Consider the following 18,424-nt stretch of genomic DNA (forward strand, 5'->3'; position numbering starts at 1 on the left):
TGCACTGCTAAAATTGGCTGGAGACACTGACAACAGTAGGATCAATGGGAGCCCTCTCATTTGTACCTATAGCACACCAGTGGGAAAAAATACATAACATGCAAGTTTAGAAATATAACATTTATCCTGCATCATTCTCCTGCCCACACATACAACACTTTAGCAGACAAACAACTCTCTGCAACACTGCAGCTGAGCTGCTGCTTTGTCCCAAATCTTTCCAAACTCACCAAAGAGTCTCATGAAGTTGTCCCCTTTGAGTGGGGAGAGCTGCCTGGACTAGAAGTCATTTCAGGCTTAAATAGATAAAATATTACAGATCAACTGTTCATTCTGGAAAGAAAGGCACTAATGCTTCCTCGAGGTGTCCTGCTGCTATTAGTGGGTTTCAAAAGCAGATGCACATACAAGACAACTCCCACTCCCTTCCACTACTGAATATTCAGAGATTATCTACACAGGAAAGCTCTTTCCAGCTAATCCTACATATGACCACATATGGCAGACAAGACTTCTTGGAAGATGCCCTTCCAAAATAAAAAACAATTATTCAGACTGAAATTCACCACAAACCACACCCACAGTTAAAATCCCTTAGCACGAGTACAAGATGAGATGTTAAAACAATGCCAAAGTCAGTATTACCTTTTTGGTCTTCAATGAGACCAACAATTTTTTTTTTCCTATTAAAAAGAAAACATAAGGACACTTTCAAATAGCTTTAAGTCACATCAACAGAGTATTACAGTGAGAAAATTTATCCTGTAGCATCTGGTAAGCAAACCATATTGGTTATGACTTTTTTTTTAGAAGTATATATGCAAAACAAAGAGCAGCCAACTAAAATGCTTGATTACAGGAACACTTGGTCCATATTCAAAAGAAAAAATAGTTTTTGTGACTTACCAGAATTTCTCTTTGACACGAGCTTCAAATTCATGCTGACTACAGTACAGATCACAAGAACCAAGAGGAGAAGAGGCTTCATCTTTCACTTTCTGTGACAGCTGAAATGCAAACATAGTATGAAGTCTGAATCACAGCTCTTCACTACAACAAAGCAGAAGCTCCAGTTAAACATTTCTCAAAGAACTATTACAGGACAATGGCTTAATCTAGTGACTTCTGGGTTTATTTTTATGCAGAGGTAGGAAAACATAATGGTTCAAAGTAACTCACTATGAATAATTTATCTCTGACTATCACAAAAAAGGGTTGAGGTTTTTTTGAATGACACTTTGAAAATATTTTGCTTTTAAAAAACCTACAAGGTTTAACTGTTTATTGGAAATAGTACGGATTTAATCTGGCAGAATATGTTATTTGAGGGGAAAAACCTGATGGTCATTAGTCTCATACACACAGGCCACATACTCAAAAAATTTTCACATTGTTCAGGAAAAGATCAAGAGTAGGTTATTCATGCAGTTTCTCTTAGCAACTTCATTTTCCCACTGGTGACCTTGGAAAAGCTCCTAAAGTGAAATTAATGCTATTCCAGAGATTTCTCCTATAAAATTAAGTAAAACCAGAAATCAATGAGTGCAGGTCTCAGGATTCACATTAAAAAGATACAAATAGCCTCACCTCTAAAATTTACTACCTGCTTTACATTACATATATTTTTTAAAAGTCTAGTTTCAAATTGTATTTTAATTTTATATAATTACTGAAACTAATTCTGTTTGTATTTCCAAGTATGCAATCATTCAAGAAAACACAGCAAAAGCAATCTGAGGCTCCTTATCTGCACTTTAAAACAGGTAAAACAAATCTGAACTCAGCAAAGCTCATCTCTCTCTCTCTCATTATATATATATATATATATATATATATATATATAAAAGAGAGAGGCTTAATTATAAGATAGAGTCCTCAAATATATTCTTAGCTTGAAGCCACAGGCCTTGAAGTGGCTTGATATATTTAAACTCCTGGACTTATTCTCTGTGTAAGACACAGACCCTTATTCTTGTATAAGGTCAGGACCCTCATTCTCAGATAAAGAGGAGTCATCTAAGTCAGCATGAAATTATTATTTGCACCAAAAGATTCAGCAAATATTTTATAGTGGATTTGTTTTAGACAGAAATGGACCAAACCACTTGCACTAGAAGTCAAAACTAAGGCAAACAAAAACATTCCTTAGTTCTGTCCCAAATCCACCCACCCAGAGGAACCCTCGACTTCAGGATCCGCCCAGACCTCAGCTCTCTGAACAATTTGTTCAACGTGATCAAATAGCAAGAGGGTGCAATGTCCCCTGGAAATTATTCAGTTTAATTTGAGTTTATTACATCAAATATTCTCCCCTTGTAATTTTACTACCAGCCTACTGCTGTGTGAAAAAAAAGTAAAGAGCCATGTATAATCTTTTACACGATGCCAATTACACTACTATTCAATTATTTCAAAACTACCACTTAAAACTGAAGTTTTCCCCTCTCATCTCACTGTACTGCAAGCTATAAATAGGCAGTGGATTTTTTTCCCCCTGAATTCTATGCTCCCATGGGCACTTTATGCCTATTGATCCCCACGGTAACGATGCTAAAAGAGTTTTCAAGAAATAATACGTGCTGAAGGCTGTCTGACAGTGGTTAATAGCAGAATTAGTATTCATTCTTCCTTAACCTCTCCTTGGAGTACCAAAATCCTGAAACAAGTAAGGCCATCCTGACAAGAGTGCTTAAAAAAAAAAAGTAATTGAACTAACTCTTTTGACAGATAATTGTAATGATGTTACACTAGAATGATTTTCAAGTGTAGCTTTGCAAATTACGTTCTCCATTTTCCTCCCTTCAGTTATTACAGCTGAAGTATGTAACTCCTAGATTTCTTTTCATTGGAGTCCTTCCCTCCCCACCCCAAACAAGCTGTGCTGTATTAAATACACTCAAAAATTCAAAGCAAGTTCTGCCAACCAACATTCATGTTAGAGATACGGGAAAACTCTCAATTCTGTCAGCATTGATAGAGGGTTTTTGGTTTGTTTGTTGGGTTTTTTTGCCTCACCAAGGCAGCCTCTGTACCTGCAATAATCAGGAAAATACAAGAGGAAAAGGGCAAGAAACCACTCCACCCCCCAGTGATTGACAGCCTAGCCCAGAGCCTCAGCTTGTCACATCTGACACAATCCCACTGAAGCTGGCAGGAAAATACACAGCAGGGTTTGAGGTGCCAGGGTTTTCAGCATCTCAGACACCCAACCATAACAAGGTTGGATCAGTCACACCATGAGGTCAGCTGGCTCCTGGCCTGAGAGAGCTGCAGACACCAAGGCTGTTCAGACTGCCATGTCACAGATGATGCAGTTTGACAAAGAACACAAGGCACAGTGTAAGGTGTATTTCCCTCAGAACAACATCAAGCAGCCAGAAGAGGGAAGGCTGTTATGTGTCCAGGACAAAGTCTCTACATTTTGCTCAGATTTCTGGGGCCCTGCCAAGACTCCCAACATGAACTTGTCTCCCAATGGGACCAGTCTCTCAACTCCCTCCCTGGGCCATTTAACCACCTCCTGTCTTGCAGTGGGATGGACCAGAGACTCAAGACAGTCCTGAACTAGACCTCTTAGCACTTCTGGAAATAAATGAGCAGGAGAGTGTCCATGATAAGAGTAAGGACATGAACAAAGCTATGCTAGCTGGAAGAGATTATGAGATGGGATAAATGAGTTAATATTTAATACCATTATTCTATAATTGGGGCATTTTCCTCCAAGCAGGGCTGATTTTGTCACATAACAAGCTTTCCCCTCACAGGCACTGAGCAGCATTTCCCTGAGGAGCTTCTTACCTTGATGCTGCCAACTTCAAGCAGCTGTGAGCAGGGGGATCACAGCTCTAACAGGAACATTGTACTCTACTAGATACACCTTACAAGAGAGTGACCAAGTTTAGGACCATTGCCAAAAGAGAGAAGAAGGCATCTTACTTAATGGTACAGAAACACCAATTACAGCTAACTTGCCCAAGATCACTGTGGAGAGAGAAGACAGACACAGAATAAAGTCCTTGTTGAGAAGGCTGAAAGAATCCCAAACAAGTTAATCCAGCCCTTGTTGTGACCTTCCAGATTGCATTATTTGTACTGAGAGAAGTAAAGAGAGGTTGCTGCCATCAGAGGGAGAAATGCAGGAGAAGCAAGATGTGAGCAGTTTATTCTCTCCTCTTCCCTCTTCACACCATCTGATGCTACAGAACAAGGACTTTGGGAAGCTTTCCCAGTCTGCTAGAGGCACCCAGCAACTATAAGGGGACCAGACTGTGATGCAGCACAGATCATGTTTGCCTAACAGAAACCTTGACTCCTACATGCTGCCCAATGTCCTCCACCTCTGTTGACAAACTTAGTTCTAAGAACTCGGAGCAGAACTTGGGAAATTGCATCCCTTTTTCTTCACTTAGTGCTTGCTGACCTCCCAGCAGCCGCTTCAGCTCACACAAGTTCCCAGACTCAAAAGAATTCCAAGTGACAAGTTTAGAAGGAAGCATGCAGAAACTATAAGGAAACTGGAGCATCAATATTCTGCACCAAACCCAGCACTGAGAGTCCCGAGTTTCCACTTTCGCTCTAATTTCTACCACAAGCTTTGTTTATGCAGTGTTCTTATCTAAAAGAAACCAAGCAAAGTGGTGCATGTGTGCACTCAGGCTCACATCTGTGCACAGACTGAGATCTGCTGACACACCACGAGGCTCTCTAGGTTTTGGGTCCTCCACAGAAGCTGCGATGGAGGAGGTGCTCATTAAAAACAGCAGCCCATCTCTTTAGTGGTTTCCATTTGTCAGGTTTTGTTGTTCAGAAATCTCAAGGAAATAAATTACAGTTTTCACCCCACACACAAAGGATGAAATGGCAACAGTAATTCTTTGGTTGTTTTTACAGTATGCTACATGGTGACTCCTGTTCATTTCTTTTCAAACCATTTCCCCATTCCACTTTTTAAGGCTTTTAATTTTAATACAAACTCCCTCTCAGGTCTTTTCTTCTTTTCCCAGCACACCACACTTTAAGCTGTTTATTAGTGGAAGATTTTCAGTCTAATATACAGGAGGGAAGTAATACACAATAAGCACCTTTTTGTTGACACCTTAAACACAAACAAAAATATTTAAGATCAGAGATGTGTGCTGGTTCAAATAATCTATCTTCAGCTCTATTTGATATGGGTCATGCAGCATTCTTTGCTCTGTTGCTCAATGAGCATCAAAGAATATTTCATTTTGCCTAATTCTCTGTGCACCTTTGCCACCATAACCAGCCACTTAAGTTGTCTAAATATGCAATGAACATTAATTCTACAAGGCAGCGTGCAGTCAGCATTCATCTTGCTGAATCGGAGCTTCTACTGGGCTCAGGTCCTAAACTAAATTCACATCCAGCTAATTTGCCTTGTTCAGCTGAAATTCTACAAGGAATTTGAAACTGAGGTAAGCATGAAGAGAACGTGGTGGTACCTGTGTTGTGGGAACTAAAAGTAACCCCGAACAATGAGACAGCTTCTGAAATGTCTGAGATTATTACTGACTCAAGAGCCTACCAGCTGCATCACAGCAATGTAAGGAAAGACCAAAGGATTGCTCTGAGGGAGCAAAAGGAACCACAACTAAATATAGAGAGCATCTGACAAGGTCACAGCATCAATCTGTAACGATTCCTCCAACAGCTGAATGTCAGGGTGCAAAAGAAAAGAAACTATAAAAGTCCCAGATCTCTTGTGATGTGAAAGGGGTAAACTAAGAATCATAAATTCTTTCAGAATAAACAAACAGCACACTGCCTAGGTGTTTACTTGAGGTTTTGCTCAAGACTGTAATGCTCCCATTAAGAAGTTAAATATCTTTCAAACAGCAGACAGAGAAGATACCAAGAGCAGTATCTTAGAGCTTCAAAAGGCATCTTACAGTACAACACCAAAACAAAAAAACAGGCTTCAGTGGCAGGCACAAATTAAAAACACTGTGGATGACCTCTACACAATAACTTCTTCCATTTAATATTTCGGGCTGCAATGATCAGAAGTTATTTTAGTCATGTTAAAGTGGCAATCAGACTCAACACTGAGGAAACTGATGGTCTGGCCCCATAGAGAGAATACTGTGGGAGCATTAACACAAAAACCTTTTTCTGCAAGAACTTTCTGATGCAATAGCTGCATAAAGTAGTGCTCATCAATGGCAAAAAAAAAACCCCACCTGAGTGCAGGAAATGGAAAGATCCTCTGAAATATTCCAAATAAAGATGAAGATTCCAATATCAAAACGCTAACTAGATACAGGCACTCATCTAAATTGCTACTATGGAAATCTGTCAAAAACCTGAGCAGCCCATCTTAACAGATTCATGAACCGAAAGAGCTACAACTACTCAGCACTGATTAGCAGATCAAGTACTATCAGCTCATGCCACACACTGACCTCCATTCCCTAAGCAACTCACTCACACACAATTCAAGTTCATTATATCTTCAAATTGGATTTTAAAGCCTTGAATAGTACTCCTCCCTTATTGTAGCAATGCCTGCACTTGCAGAAATGCAGAGAGCAATTGTAGGGAGGGAAAACAAGAACAAAGTAGCAGGAAAGTTAGCTATTATTTTTTTAAGCCTCATGCCCAGCTGCACCATCAATGATCTACTGATTCAGCACTACCCTGAGTTCTACAGAGAACTATTGTTCCAGCCTCAGCTTTGCAATATTCTAACTACACATCCCAGGATATATGGATATGCTCATCCAGTATCACAGTTTTTAAATTTGAGCAGTCCAGGCCTTTTACAGACATTCAAAGTGAAATACGTGCTGTGGGAGGAGGATTACAGCTGTACTTCATGCCCCCACGGTTTATGAGGTCAACATAATGGATCTATTAATTTACAGTCTTTTTTTCCCCTAGAGTAGGAGCTATTAATATTCTACATATATTTACTTCTGCAGATTGTGGTTTAATCAATACAGTACTTTAGGCAATGTGAAGTCTGTCAGACCCAGAGTTTAGAGTGGGGCTTAGCCTCCTACCACTTTGTAGAAGTACTTAAAAGATTACAGAAAAGCCATCCGTGGGAGAGAATAAAACATGAAGTCAGTCTACATTTGGAAAGCTAAACATGTACAACAGTACCAGGGAAAAGGAAGTGATTTTAAGAATCAGCTTAAATCAGCCTAAGTCCTAGAGCTGACACAGTTACAGCAAGAAAGTTCCCAAGGCAGAGTAAGCCAGAGCTGTAATCACAGCCAGCCCAGGGGAAAGAGGAGCCCCAGCCATGGGTGACCACAGACACTTCCCAGCACTGAGAAGGTCACTGGGCACTGTCCCAGGAGGGCAGGCTTCTTCTGGGCTGAAATGGACTCAGTGGAGACTACTCCCCCAGACCCAGTCCAGACAGCCCACCCTGGGATGAGGAAGCTCCACTCAGGAAAAAAAAAAAAAGACTCTGCACCCTGCTTTTCAGCACCCCAGGGGTAAAAAAGCAAGCTGCTGCTGAGAACTCCTAGGCTTCAGAGTCACTGATAAACTCTAAATTCCAGAAAACCCATGGTTTCACCTGACTCCAGCTCTTCAGTTCCTGACCCCCAGAGCAAACCCCACTGCTCAGTTCAGGGTGCTTTAGATGACCTTACCAGTGATCACAGGTCTCTCTACACTCTCAACCACAAAAGGAGAAAACATTTCAGATTAAAAGACATGAGAAAAGTCATTTCCCACCCACACCAATTTCTGAACTCACTCACTGCCCTTCCATCAATAAGGAAGTCTGTCCAATTCGCAGCAGCCTACTCAGAAACATTATTAAGCCAAGAGATGCTTTGCTTCTTTCATACTCATACCAACCTTGCTCCCCATGCAGCTTTTGTAGAAAAAGTTATTAAAAATGGAGAGACAGACAGCTGAAAGAGAGGTCTCAAGAACGAGAGCATACCCCTCTCCTCTACCCCCCATACTGCTGCTGTCTTTCCCCTCATGTTCCTCAAGCATCAGTATAGAGGTCTTCACTGCAACACAAAACAAGACTTTGGGCTGGGCTGCCATCTGCATGCTGAAATGTTCCTTGCTTTTACAGAAAAACTGCTTTTAGAGTGTCTTAAAACATTGCTCTTTCTGGGATCACACAGAAACTGCACTGCAGTTGTTACAAGTGTCAGTGGTACTGACTTTCTAGCTGCCCCTGTGTACATTCACACCTCTGCAATACTCACACAGTAACAATATCTGCACTGTTCACGGCAAACCGGGTCCCCACTCACTCCTGCATGGAAGTGAAACAAGCACCAAGACAACACTGCTCTGCATACAATGTGCTAGAATTTCATTCCCTGGTCTCAGTCATGGCCACATGCTTCTCTAACTAATACATAAGGCTCAAAGAAGATAGAATTAACAGAAGAAGAAAACATACCAGCTGTTAGACCTCTTATAAAACACTCTTCCAGTTTTCCACTTAGAAAACACAGTTCCAGGGAAGTGAGACAGGGCACTTTGCTTTCACTGTATTCTGCACCATCTCATAGTACTTTAAAGTGATAAATACATCCTTGATGAAGATTTTTTTTTCCCTTACATAACCAGATGCTAGCCTTTACCTATATGTATTTTCCCAAATTTTTCTGGGTGAAAATAAGAATTTAATTAAACAAGCAAACAAACAAACATACCCTTCAGAATTTGAGGATAATGAGAAACTGTTTATAGAACATTACTTTCAGATATTTTGTGGAAATCTCCTAAACAAGGAGGTTTGTTCTGATGCAGGCCACAGTAAAATTAAAATATGTACTCATGTGCCCCGGAATCACTCTGCCAAACAGACACCCCAGTTAATTTACCTGCTAAATACAGCAGTGGGAAGAGGAGGAACTGCCTTTCTTTTAGGCTGGAAAGGAAAAGATTAGCCAAAGAACCCCTGCAGAAGTTTCCAACAGGCAGCTTTGTTTCCTCCCACCAGCTTTGCTACTGTGCACAACACAACCCCCTTTCCTCCACTGATCACAGCAGGGGCTCACCTAGGTCAAGTACTAGATGTGAGAAAAAACCTTGACCATCAAGGCCAGGGAAAAGATTGTCATTATTTTCAGCAAGGGCAAGATCTCTTCCCTTTGTCTTCTTCTGAAGGTAGTTTAAAGGAATATTTGTTTTTTGTTGGACTCCCTGAAAAACAAATGGCCTCTTAAAGCACCTCTTTATTTTGTGATACCATTTAAATGTTCACTTTCCTTTCCAGCACTGAAGACTTGATAAATAGCTCAGACTCACATTGTTTGAGGAAAGCTTAGAAAGGGAAAGCAGCCATGGTTTCCCACACAGCCCTTTAAGGCTGGTTAATAGATGTTCATGATTTAGCATCCCTTGATATTTTCAGTATGAGCCTCAGCCTGAAGTGAGAGATTATTCAGAGCCCCAGTGTTTTGTAGAGCAAGAAAAGTCCATACATTATGAATGCTTTATTTGTAGTTCTTATTGTGAGGACAAATTCTCAGACCTTTGTCTCAGACAAGCAGGTCAAGGCCAGCTGCCCCATCCATCCCTGGCAGCTTCCCACCTCAGCCAGCCCCAGCCTGCAAGGATGACTGGCTAAACAGGGCACAGACATATCCTTGGAACTTTACCTCCAGTCTCCCAAAAGCATCTCAATCTAGGACATAAACAAATTGGATTCAACAGCCTCTCTCTTCCAAATGCCACATAGAAAACACCGCTCTCTGTAGCCTTAACTGGGTAATTATAACATGTACCCTTCTCTCCCCAGGAAACAGCTGCAGTCAGTCAGGGAACAAATTACTCTGCCTGTGCAAGCAAACCAAATCCCTTTACAGACCATCCCAGCCAGAGAGCCTCACCTGGATGCTCCGGTATCTCTGAATGTCCTCATTTCCTCCCCCTTGCTCCCCAGCATCCTGCCGGCATCCCTGCTGGATTCCTCACACACACACAGCCTCCATCCACCAGCTGCCCATTGCTTCCACAGGGAACTGAAGCCAGCAGCTGCCCTATACCTCCATACACACACACTCCTAAACCCTCTGTGGCTCAAGCTTGCCATAGGGTGGCAAGGCACAACACCCATGAGATCCTGAGCCCAGCAAGTGCCCTCTTACCTGCCTCTGCTTCCTTGCTCCTTTGCAGCCTGGATTCCTCTGGGTTGAAGGCTGCCAAGTCCAGCTTCTTCTGAGGCACAGGTCTCCAGTTTCCAACGAACCAGGAAACCTCCTCCTCCTCCTTCTCCCACACTGCCAGTCCCTGCCTGATCAGAAGTGATCTGTGCCACAAGAATAGTCTTTCTGCTAAGCTTGACTTCTCCCTACCAGTCTGTGAATCCCTCCTGACCTTCTTAGGCTCTTTTGTGATCCGACTTTTCTTTGGAATGTGGCCAGTCCCCCCACATCAGTTCCCAATTGCTTTGGCTACTGCACTGCTTCCAAGTGCAGCCACTAGACTGGCAGCCCTGGAGATTAAAAGGCTTTCCATTGCTCTGCTCCATGAGACACAAAGCAGTTCAGACAAAGTTGGCTGATGCCACCTGTGCACAGGGGCTCCAGCAGCTGCATGGCATCTACTAAAATTGACTCAAGTTGGCTAAGTGCATTAATGTGGCACACCTGGTCCTTTTTGTTACCTCTTGTGCAAGCAAAACTTCCTCACTTCTAACTCCCTCCCCCCATATTACTGCTAAAGCATCAGTAATCAAACAATTTGAAGGGAAATCTATGAGTCTCCAGGTACTGTGAAAATAAAAGGGTGGTCTGCAAAGAACTCCTGAGCCTTACAAAAAGAACAAGCAAAGATTCTTGTCTCCTCCTGTGCTCACTTGCAGCTCAAGCAGAGAGGTGAGTATAAGGAAGTCTTGCTATCAGCTAACACCCCTGCATGTTCCCAGCTGGCCAAGCTTCCTTGGTACCAGGGCTAGAATTGCATGTGCACCCACACGTACAGAGTATGTGCTCTCCAACAACCTTGGCCACCAAACAGAAAGCTTTAGTCCAGCAGAGGAAGGTCTCCTCCTTGCTGGAGGTGCAAGCTGCTGCCTAGCAACACAAGTGCTCTGCAGAGAGGTCAGAGTGTGTCCCCATCCTCCCACTGCAAGAGGTCCCCAATGCACAAACATCCTCAGTCATTTATTGGAATGCCATCCTGCACATCACCAATTACAACACCTGCTTAACCACAGAGTCGGCAAATCCTGATGAGCATCACCTGTGCCTTGGTGAACTGCCAAGAGTCTTCATTTCTCATATTTGTAGGACATGTATTAGACCCCACTGCCTTACAGAGCCCTCAATCCCAAATCCCAGCCTGTTTCTCTGTCTCCTCCTCAACCACTCGTCTATAGCAAAGCAAGAACTTGACTCGCTGTCCAACAGCTTCCTCCCCAGACTTAACCTCCCTCCCTGGGTCTGCCATGAGCAAAGAAAGCTTTTCAGCCACCATGTCCTCCTCAAAGCTGGCCCACTCCCACCTCCACAGGGAAGCCCCTTCTCCTGCCCTACACAGCAGCAGAGCAGGCAGTCAGCAGCTCTTACAGCTGAGATATCTGACAGACATCACAGACCCCCAGGCAGCTGCACAGCTTTATCGCTACTAAGAAATAACCTCCTTTCTTAAGGACAAACAACAAGCACTTGGGGTGACTGCTTCTCTGGGGGCATGACTGCAACCACACTCACACAGCACCTGGCACCCTGAAACACCCCTTCCCCACCACCACCACCACCACCCTTTCCTGCTCCTGCACATCCAGCAGTCTGCCTTGCCTTGCACTGACCTTTAACAATTCTCTGAAAAGCCTCAAAACTGCAGGCACAGACCCCACACATACTCTAAAAATACGGTTTTTTTTAAACAATCAGGTTAAAACCAAAAGAGTATAAATACTGCAGAGAAGCACAAGAAAGTGCCAGTTGCTGGCAGGATGGATTTTTCCTCACAGTACAAGCCTAAATTTTGGTGTTAACTCAACAGGAGAGATTGCCCAAAGCACATGGATATTACCATAACTTTGAGAAAACTGCAGCTTATAGTATTTTCCACCAAAACTTCAGATTCTTTGAACCTTAGCAGAGAAAGCAGCCCAGTGAGAGGCTCTCTAAAAACAGCCAGTTAACCAAGTGCTCAAGAGAGGTTTTGTGTCCTTTAGTTTGTTTCCATCAAATGAAGCCAGGGAAGCCTTATTACCACAAAACTTCGGGAAGCACCTAGAGATTTCCGAGTCGCCCAACACCCAGGACACCATCGCGGTACTTGAGAGCAGCCAAGCTCCAAAGAACCGGTACCTTTCCAACAGGCTCCACCAAGCTGCAACATTCCCAAAAAACAAGTCCTTGCTCGGGTTTGTTTTCAATCCCCGGCACTAAGGCTTTTCCTGGGGAGCCCCACACGCGTTCGCAGCGCTGTGTGAGAGCCCCTCCACACTAACCGAGACCTCCCGTCGTGGACAGACAGAACCCTGGTGGTGCTGGTGCCTCTTCAGCCGCAGGGCCCGATCCCGGGAACCGCGGAGCCGCCGTGCCGACACGAACGACCTCGGGCAGCCGCTCTCTGAGGACAGGCGGGGAGCCCGGGACGGACGGGGAGCCGGAGCTGCGGAGGGTCCCTGCCGGGGGTCCCTGGGGAGCTCCCCGACAGCAGCGATTTTGCCGGGATCCCGCCGCCCGTCCCGGCTCCGAGGAGCTGAGGGAGCGGCGGGGCAGCCCCTCAGCCCCGTCTCGCACACGGCGGGGGCAGCACCGAGGGGATACTCGTTACACCCGAACTTTTCTTTTTCTGAGGCAAGCGGTAGACAAAAAAATTTAAATCAAATAAATAAATAAAACGAAATGAGAGCGCCAGGGCTTACCTCCTTGTCGGCTTCACTCTAGGTCTCCATACCGACCCTGCCCCGTCCCAAGCCGGCGGGCTGCAGGCGCGAGGCTGTGAAAGCTGCGACTGCCCGTGCCGCTACGGGGGCGGCGCGGGACGCCCGCTCGTCCGGCCGTCTCTGCGGAGGAGCGGGCGCTGCCCCCCGTTGAGTTCCGGCGGGGCAGCCGGGGGGAGTTCGTTTGGCGGAGCCGCTGCGGAGAGCCGGGAGCCGAGCGGACCGGACCGGGACGGCGCTGCCGCCGCCGACGGCCACGCACGCGGCAGGTGCGCCCGCCCGCCCCGCGCAGTGAGACGACGCAGCGCCCCCTGGCGGCCGCACTGCGCCTCTGCCCGCCCACCGCCCCGGGCCCCGCGGCGGAGCCCCCCCCACAGCCCCGCACCTCCCCACAGCCCCGCACCGCAGCGGCGGAGAGCTCCGAGCTCCCAGCCCCGCGCCGCACCGTGCCCTGAGGTGGCAAAATGCCGCCGCCGAAGCCCCTAATGCCCCGTAAATCCCCTAATGCCCCATGAAGCCCAAAGGGGCTGTCGCGGCGCCCTTGCGGGGCCGCTCACGTCGAGCCTCTCTCGGCAGAAAGAACGGCCGAGAAATGTCCTGAGGAGCTGCGGGAGCGCCCGGCCAGGGCTGCCGGAGTACAAGGAGGAGCCGGTACCGCCGAACCCGAGCTTGCAAGGCTCCGAGCTGAAAAGACGGCATGGAAACAGCCCCGAGACGGTACCAGCGGATTGTGCCCGCCACACCGGGGGACGGGGCACCGGCGGGGAGCACGGGAGACACCTCTGGAGCCCGGCCCCGAGCCGCTGCCCTTCGTGCCGCTCCTCACAGGTCGAACGCTGCTCGGCCTCCGGCTGCCGGCACAACTTGTCTCGGTTCGGTGTCAGTGAAGAGAGGTGCAGCTCATCCCAGGGGTTACAGCACTTCCACCGAAGCCGCTTTCAAACCCACTGCACGTTTGCCTAACAACATGAGCACCTATTTAACCAAGTTGCCTTGAAATGGACCAAGTTTCTTTTCCTGAGCTCAGTAACTCTTCTTCTGCTGCATTTCTGCTTCTGACACGGCACATCCATGCTTTCTACAGCTCGGTAATGGTATTTTTAGTTTCCCTCTGCTGCTTTTTATTCGCTTTTCAAGCTCTTTGAATAGCTCCGTGCAGAATATAATGTACTTCTGCATTTTGCTCCTCTTCATAGGAGGACCCTGTCAGGCAGCTGAAATACAGGCAGAAAAATCACGGGCCATATTTCTGCAAGTGCACTTCACCCTCACATAAGCAACGTGACTTCTCAGTGCCATTGCTTGGACTGCCCCGTGCTGTGTCACCCAGTGTGTGAATGTCCCTCCTGCAAACACCAAACAACGCAGCACTGAGAAGCTCATAACCTAAACACATGAGCAGCATTCAGGCAGTCACAGGAAGGTGACTTCCCTAGGACACCCTCACCACAGAAGTTAGCATCCCTTCAGCATCCTCCTGAGCAGAGCCAGGTCCTGCACAGGCACACAGAACCCCCCTCAGCAACACATCAGTGTCAGCATCTTTACAATTATTGATGTCAAAGCTGAGAAAACTCAGCTCTGCTTTCAGGTCCTCACCTCATACACAGAGCTGACAATAAGAAACGTTGGCTTGTTACCTATAAACAAAGCAAATCTGAACTAGATATGATACAGGGACAGCAAAATAGCAGCGTTTTTAGTAATTTCTCTGAGTGTTACCATACTTGAAAACCTCTTGTGACTTGAGGAGGTGCTGGGGATGAACAGCTTGCAGCCACTTGGCTCTGCAAGGTGAGGCCAAGAACAACAAAGCACAATGACTTTTCCCAATCCCAGCTGTGGAGAGGGCTCAGGAGCACACAAGGTGTTCTCACATACAGTAAATGAGCAGAACCATTGTACAGCAGGCATGTGACAAAAAAAAAAAAAATAAAATCAAGAAACTAGCCCATTTTTACTGCCTGTATAAATATTTTAACTAATTAGAAAGCATCACTATGTTGCCAGGCTGGAGACCTTGCTTCTTGGTGTGATACAGAACTCTTCACCAAGATGCTAATACCTTTGCTGCAATTTATAACCTCTGACACTTCAGCTACTCTTTCATTTCCCCTGGCATGTTTACAGTGCAAAAAGTGCTATTTTTTAAATTATTTATCTAGTCACTTACTGAAGTCACTTTTTTATGCTGAATTAAAAGATTTAAAGCCCAGAAATAAAACATCCCAATTTGAAATACACAGTTAGGTGAAGCCATATTTAATGCTACTTTAGCTTTATATTTGAACTTTTAATGAATAGATAAAGCAGTATCATTAGACATTCTTCAGCATTTTATAATAAGTAAAAAAAAAAAGTTTGATTGTTATGCTACACTGTATGAATGTTTACATTACTCATAGAAAAAAGGGGAATACACCACTGACTTTTTCTAAAACTGATTTAATGTTCCTTATTCTGATCTCATCTCAGCCCATTCTGGAAAATAATCCATTTCACAGACAAGGGTTATGTGGCATACAGCTGCCAGTCTTTAGGTAGGCTCAACCAGTAATGAAAAGAGGAACGTGGCATTAACACAGTGCAGAATCAGACCAGCCTCCAGAGCAACTGCCCTGCACCAAACCTTGCACTAGTTCCTGGTCTATCTCTACAAAAGTAATGAGAGCTGCTTTGACCTTTTTCTGACATTTTTGGTTTTTTTTTTCATAGGTGTTGTAAAGAAGCCTGAGGACCCCAACTGAGACATCTCCATCCCTGGAGATATTTAAAAAGAGACTGGATGTGGCACTCAGTGCCATAGTCTAGAAACCGCAACGGTGGTTCAAGGGTTGGGCTCGATGATCTCTGAGGTCCCTTCCAACCCAGCCAATTCTATGATTCTATGATCCCTGGTTGTGAACACACAGAGAAAGAACAGAGAATAATGCAGTTGACATTAATGCAGTTAGTTGACTACAGACAGGAGAGAACTTATTCACACTGGCAAAGCTGTCCATGCTAGGAACTGATGTCCCAAGAGACTGCTGAACTTCAGCAAAAAGTCTGTGCTTACCAGGAAATTAATGCATCACCATGAAGCACGTGTAGTTTTTCAATCCTTGATTTGTTAAATCTCTCCGTTCTTTCTGCTAACCAAATTGCATCTTGAGACATTCAAGGTGCTTAATACAATGCCAGAGAATTCAGTGAAAAAGACTTTTTTCCACTCATTTCTGTTAGCTTTGGGAGAGTCCCCAGATACACTTTTAAAATCAATTTTAATCAAGCCATGAGTGGACTCACCAGCATCCCTCACAATTAGACTGTGGCAAAACACACTCCTCTGACTGCCACCAGAGGAGGTTTTCCTACCAGCTGCTCTTTTCTAACCTGCCAAGGATCAATGAATCTGCCAGTTGATTGCCTTGCACTCTGTCCTGCTCTGCTCAAATAAGATAGGTTTGTTTTGATGTTAAGCACCAGAAATTAAAGAGCTCCCACCTGAGCAGCTTGCTTGACAGAGCTGGGGTACAAAATGAGCAGCCTCCAACAGGAATAATTTGGGAGGCATAAACTACCCCTATAAACACTGCCCCTAACACAGCTGCTCCTAGAAGGGGCCATCGTCAGTGGCTGAGATCCAGAGACCACAAGTTTTGCCATTAATCTCTGCTTCTGAAACTGCATGATTCTGACATCTTTCATGCCTGAATGGGAAGATGAAAGGATGAGAGAATTTATAGCTGTGTAAGGTTCCATTTATTGACTTTATATGTCTAGTCTTTGGTATACAGCAGCACAGATTCAGCTCTGATCTCTGGGAAATATGGCCACATGTGGAAAATATGCACATCCATGAGCATGCTCTTGCTCAGAAGAGACTCTGCCACAACCACCATAAGCAAGAGGAAATAAGGCTGAAATCTAAGTCCATCTCTCTGAAAACACCACCAGCCCTTCCCAGCAGTTTCAGCAGAGAGGGATGTACAGATGTGAGATAACCCTGCAGCCCAACACCAGCATCCTGCCTCCCTAAGAGCAGGTGATGGTGACAGACCTGCAGGGCTGCAAACCCGCAGATGCTGCTGAGCATCCCTTGTTCCCATGCTTTGTCCACCACCTCCAACCCTGCTGCCCAGGGCCCCGTGATGCCTGCAGGCTGCTCTGCCAGCAGCACCCACACTGCAGGAGCTGAGAGAGGCAGCAGTGCTGGTCCACAAGGATGCAAGATGCTGATGCTGCAACAGCAGAGCACTGAAGGGAGCTCAGCACAGAGAGACTTGGCAGGGCTGCGTTTACATGGGACAAAAGCCAAAGCAAAGAGAGGCTGCTGTGAAAGGGATGAGGAGGACATTGGCGGCCGGATAACATGGGATGAAGGATTAGCTACAGGAAGGAATAAACTGACAAGGAGAGAATCCTGCTCGGCTGGGAGCAGCCGTGATTCTGATCACCACTTATCAGGAGATAAAAACAGAGCTGCACAGTAACGTGTTTCCTGTGCAGTTCTGCAAAGAGGGAGCTTTAATAATTGTGCCAATTCCCTTCAGTTGGAGGGACTTGCACAGTAATGTCAGTGCTGTTGACTGAAGTTGCACACAGACAGTAAAAAGCAGTAAATGCACAAATTTCAAAAATTATTTTGCATCTGACAATCTCCTGGGTTATTTGAAGTGAAAGATGAATGCACCATCTTCCAGACAGTAATCTTATTTGATCCCAACAGCATGCAGAAGTAGTTAGGTTTGGAATAGGGTAAATTTTTTGCTTTTATGTTTGAAAGCTGAAGATTAAATTATTAAGCATTTTGATTGTACAGACTTTAAGAAGAGTGAGTACTCTGCATAAGTATACAGACTGGAAAATAAGAATTCCCTTCCCCACAGAATAATGCAACAGGCTTACAGCAAAAGTAACATCTTCATGCAGCAGGAGTTTTATTTTTGTAAAAGAATAAAAAGACACAATATATTGACTACTTACCTGTCTCTCATCATTGGCCAACAGAAGAAATGGAAGTATTGACTTGGATTAATTGAAATCAGACACAGATCCTAATTTACCTAAATGCAGTAAACAGCTATGAAGCTTGTGTAGGGAAACTGCTCAAATGAAGGTTTTTTTTTACATGTGCAGAATGGTTTGTGGAGAAAAAGTGTAAAATCCAGTAACAGAAAATGGAAATATGCTTCCATTTACCACCGGGAATTTCTCAGACAAGACTAAATCAAATGCTGCCTTTGACTGTTTACTTCACTTTTTTGGTGGGAGAACCAATAATCAGCTACAATAAAGGGGAGGGGGGGAAGGAATTAAAATTAATTAGCACATGCAAGCACAAAAATTCTCATACTGGTGATTTCTCTCCTTTGGATGGATCTAGCTACACAATTCACCCATCAGTTCCAACACCTCTGGTGAGCACCAACAACATCCAAAAGCAGACCTGAAACTAATAGTAGGAAAGTTCTCCATCAGCCCTTCTTTTCTCCTCTCTTCATCCCCTTTCAGCTGTTCTATACCTACCAGTAAAACTGTGGTTGGCAGAGACACAGCAACAAAAAATCAAATGCAAGTTGTGCTTCTTCT

The 18,424-nt window shown here is 44.8% G+C and overlaps 1 protein-coding gene across 1 annotated transcript in view; it reads right to left on the minus strand.

Moving 5' to 3' along the window:
• IL1RAPL2 (interleukin 1 receptor accessory protein like 2) overlaps nucleotides 1-988 on the minus strand; it is a 361,256-nt gene extending 360,268 nt beyond the window's left edge. Inside the window, exon 1 of the mRNA XM_008493643.2 lies at nucleotides 907-988. Within this exon, the coding sequence (XP_008491865.1) occupies nucleotides 907-988 (82 nt within the window). The remainder of the gene's footprint in view (nucleotides 1-906) is intronic.
• Nucleotides 989-18,424: the final 17,436 nt, after the last annotated feature.

This window comes from Calypte anna, chromosome 4 (assembly GCF_003957555.1).
Source record: "Calypte anna isolate BGI_N300 chromosome 4, bCalAnn1_v1.p, whole genome shotgun sequence".
In the NCBI taxonomy this organism is placed as follows: domain Eukaryota; kingdom Metazoa; phylum Chordata; class Aves; order Apodiformes; family Trochilidae; genus Calypte; species Calypte anna.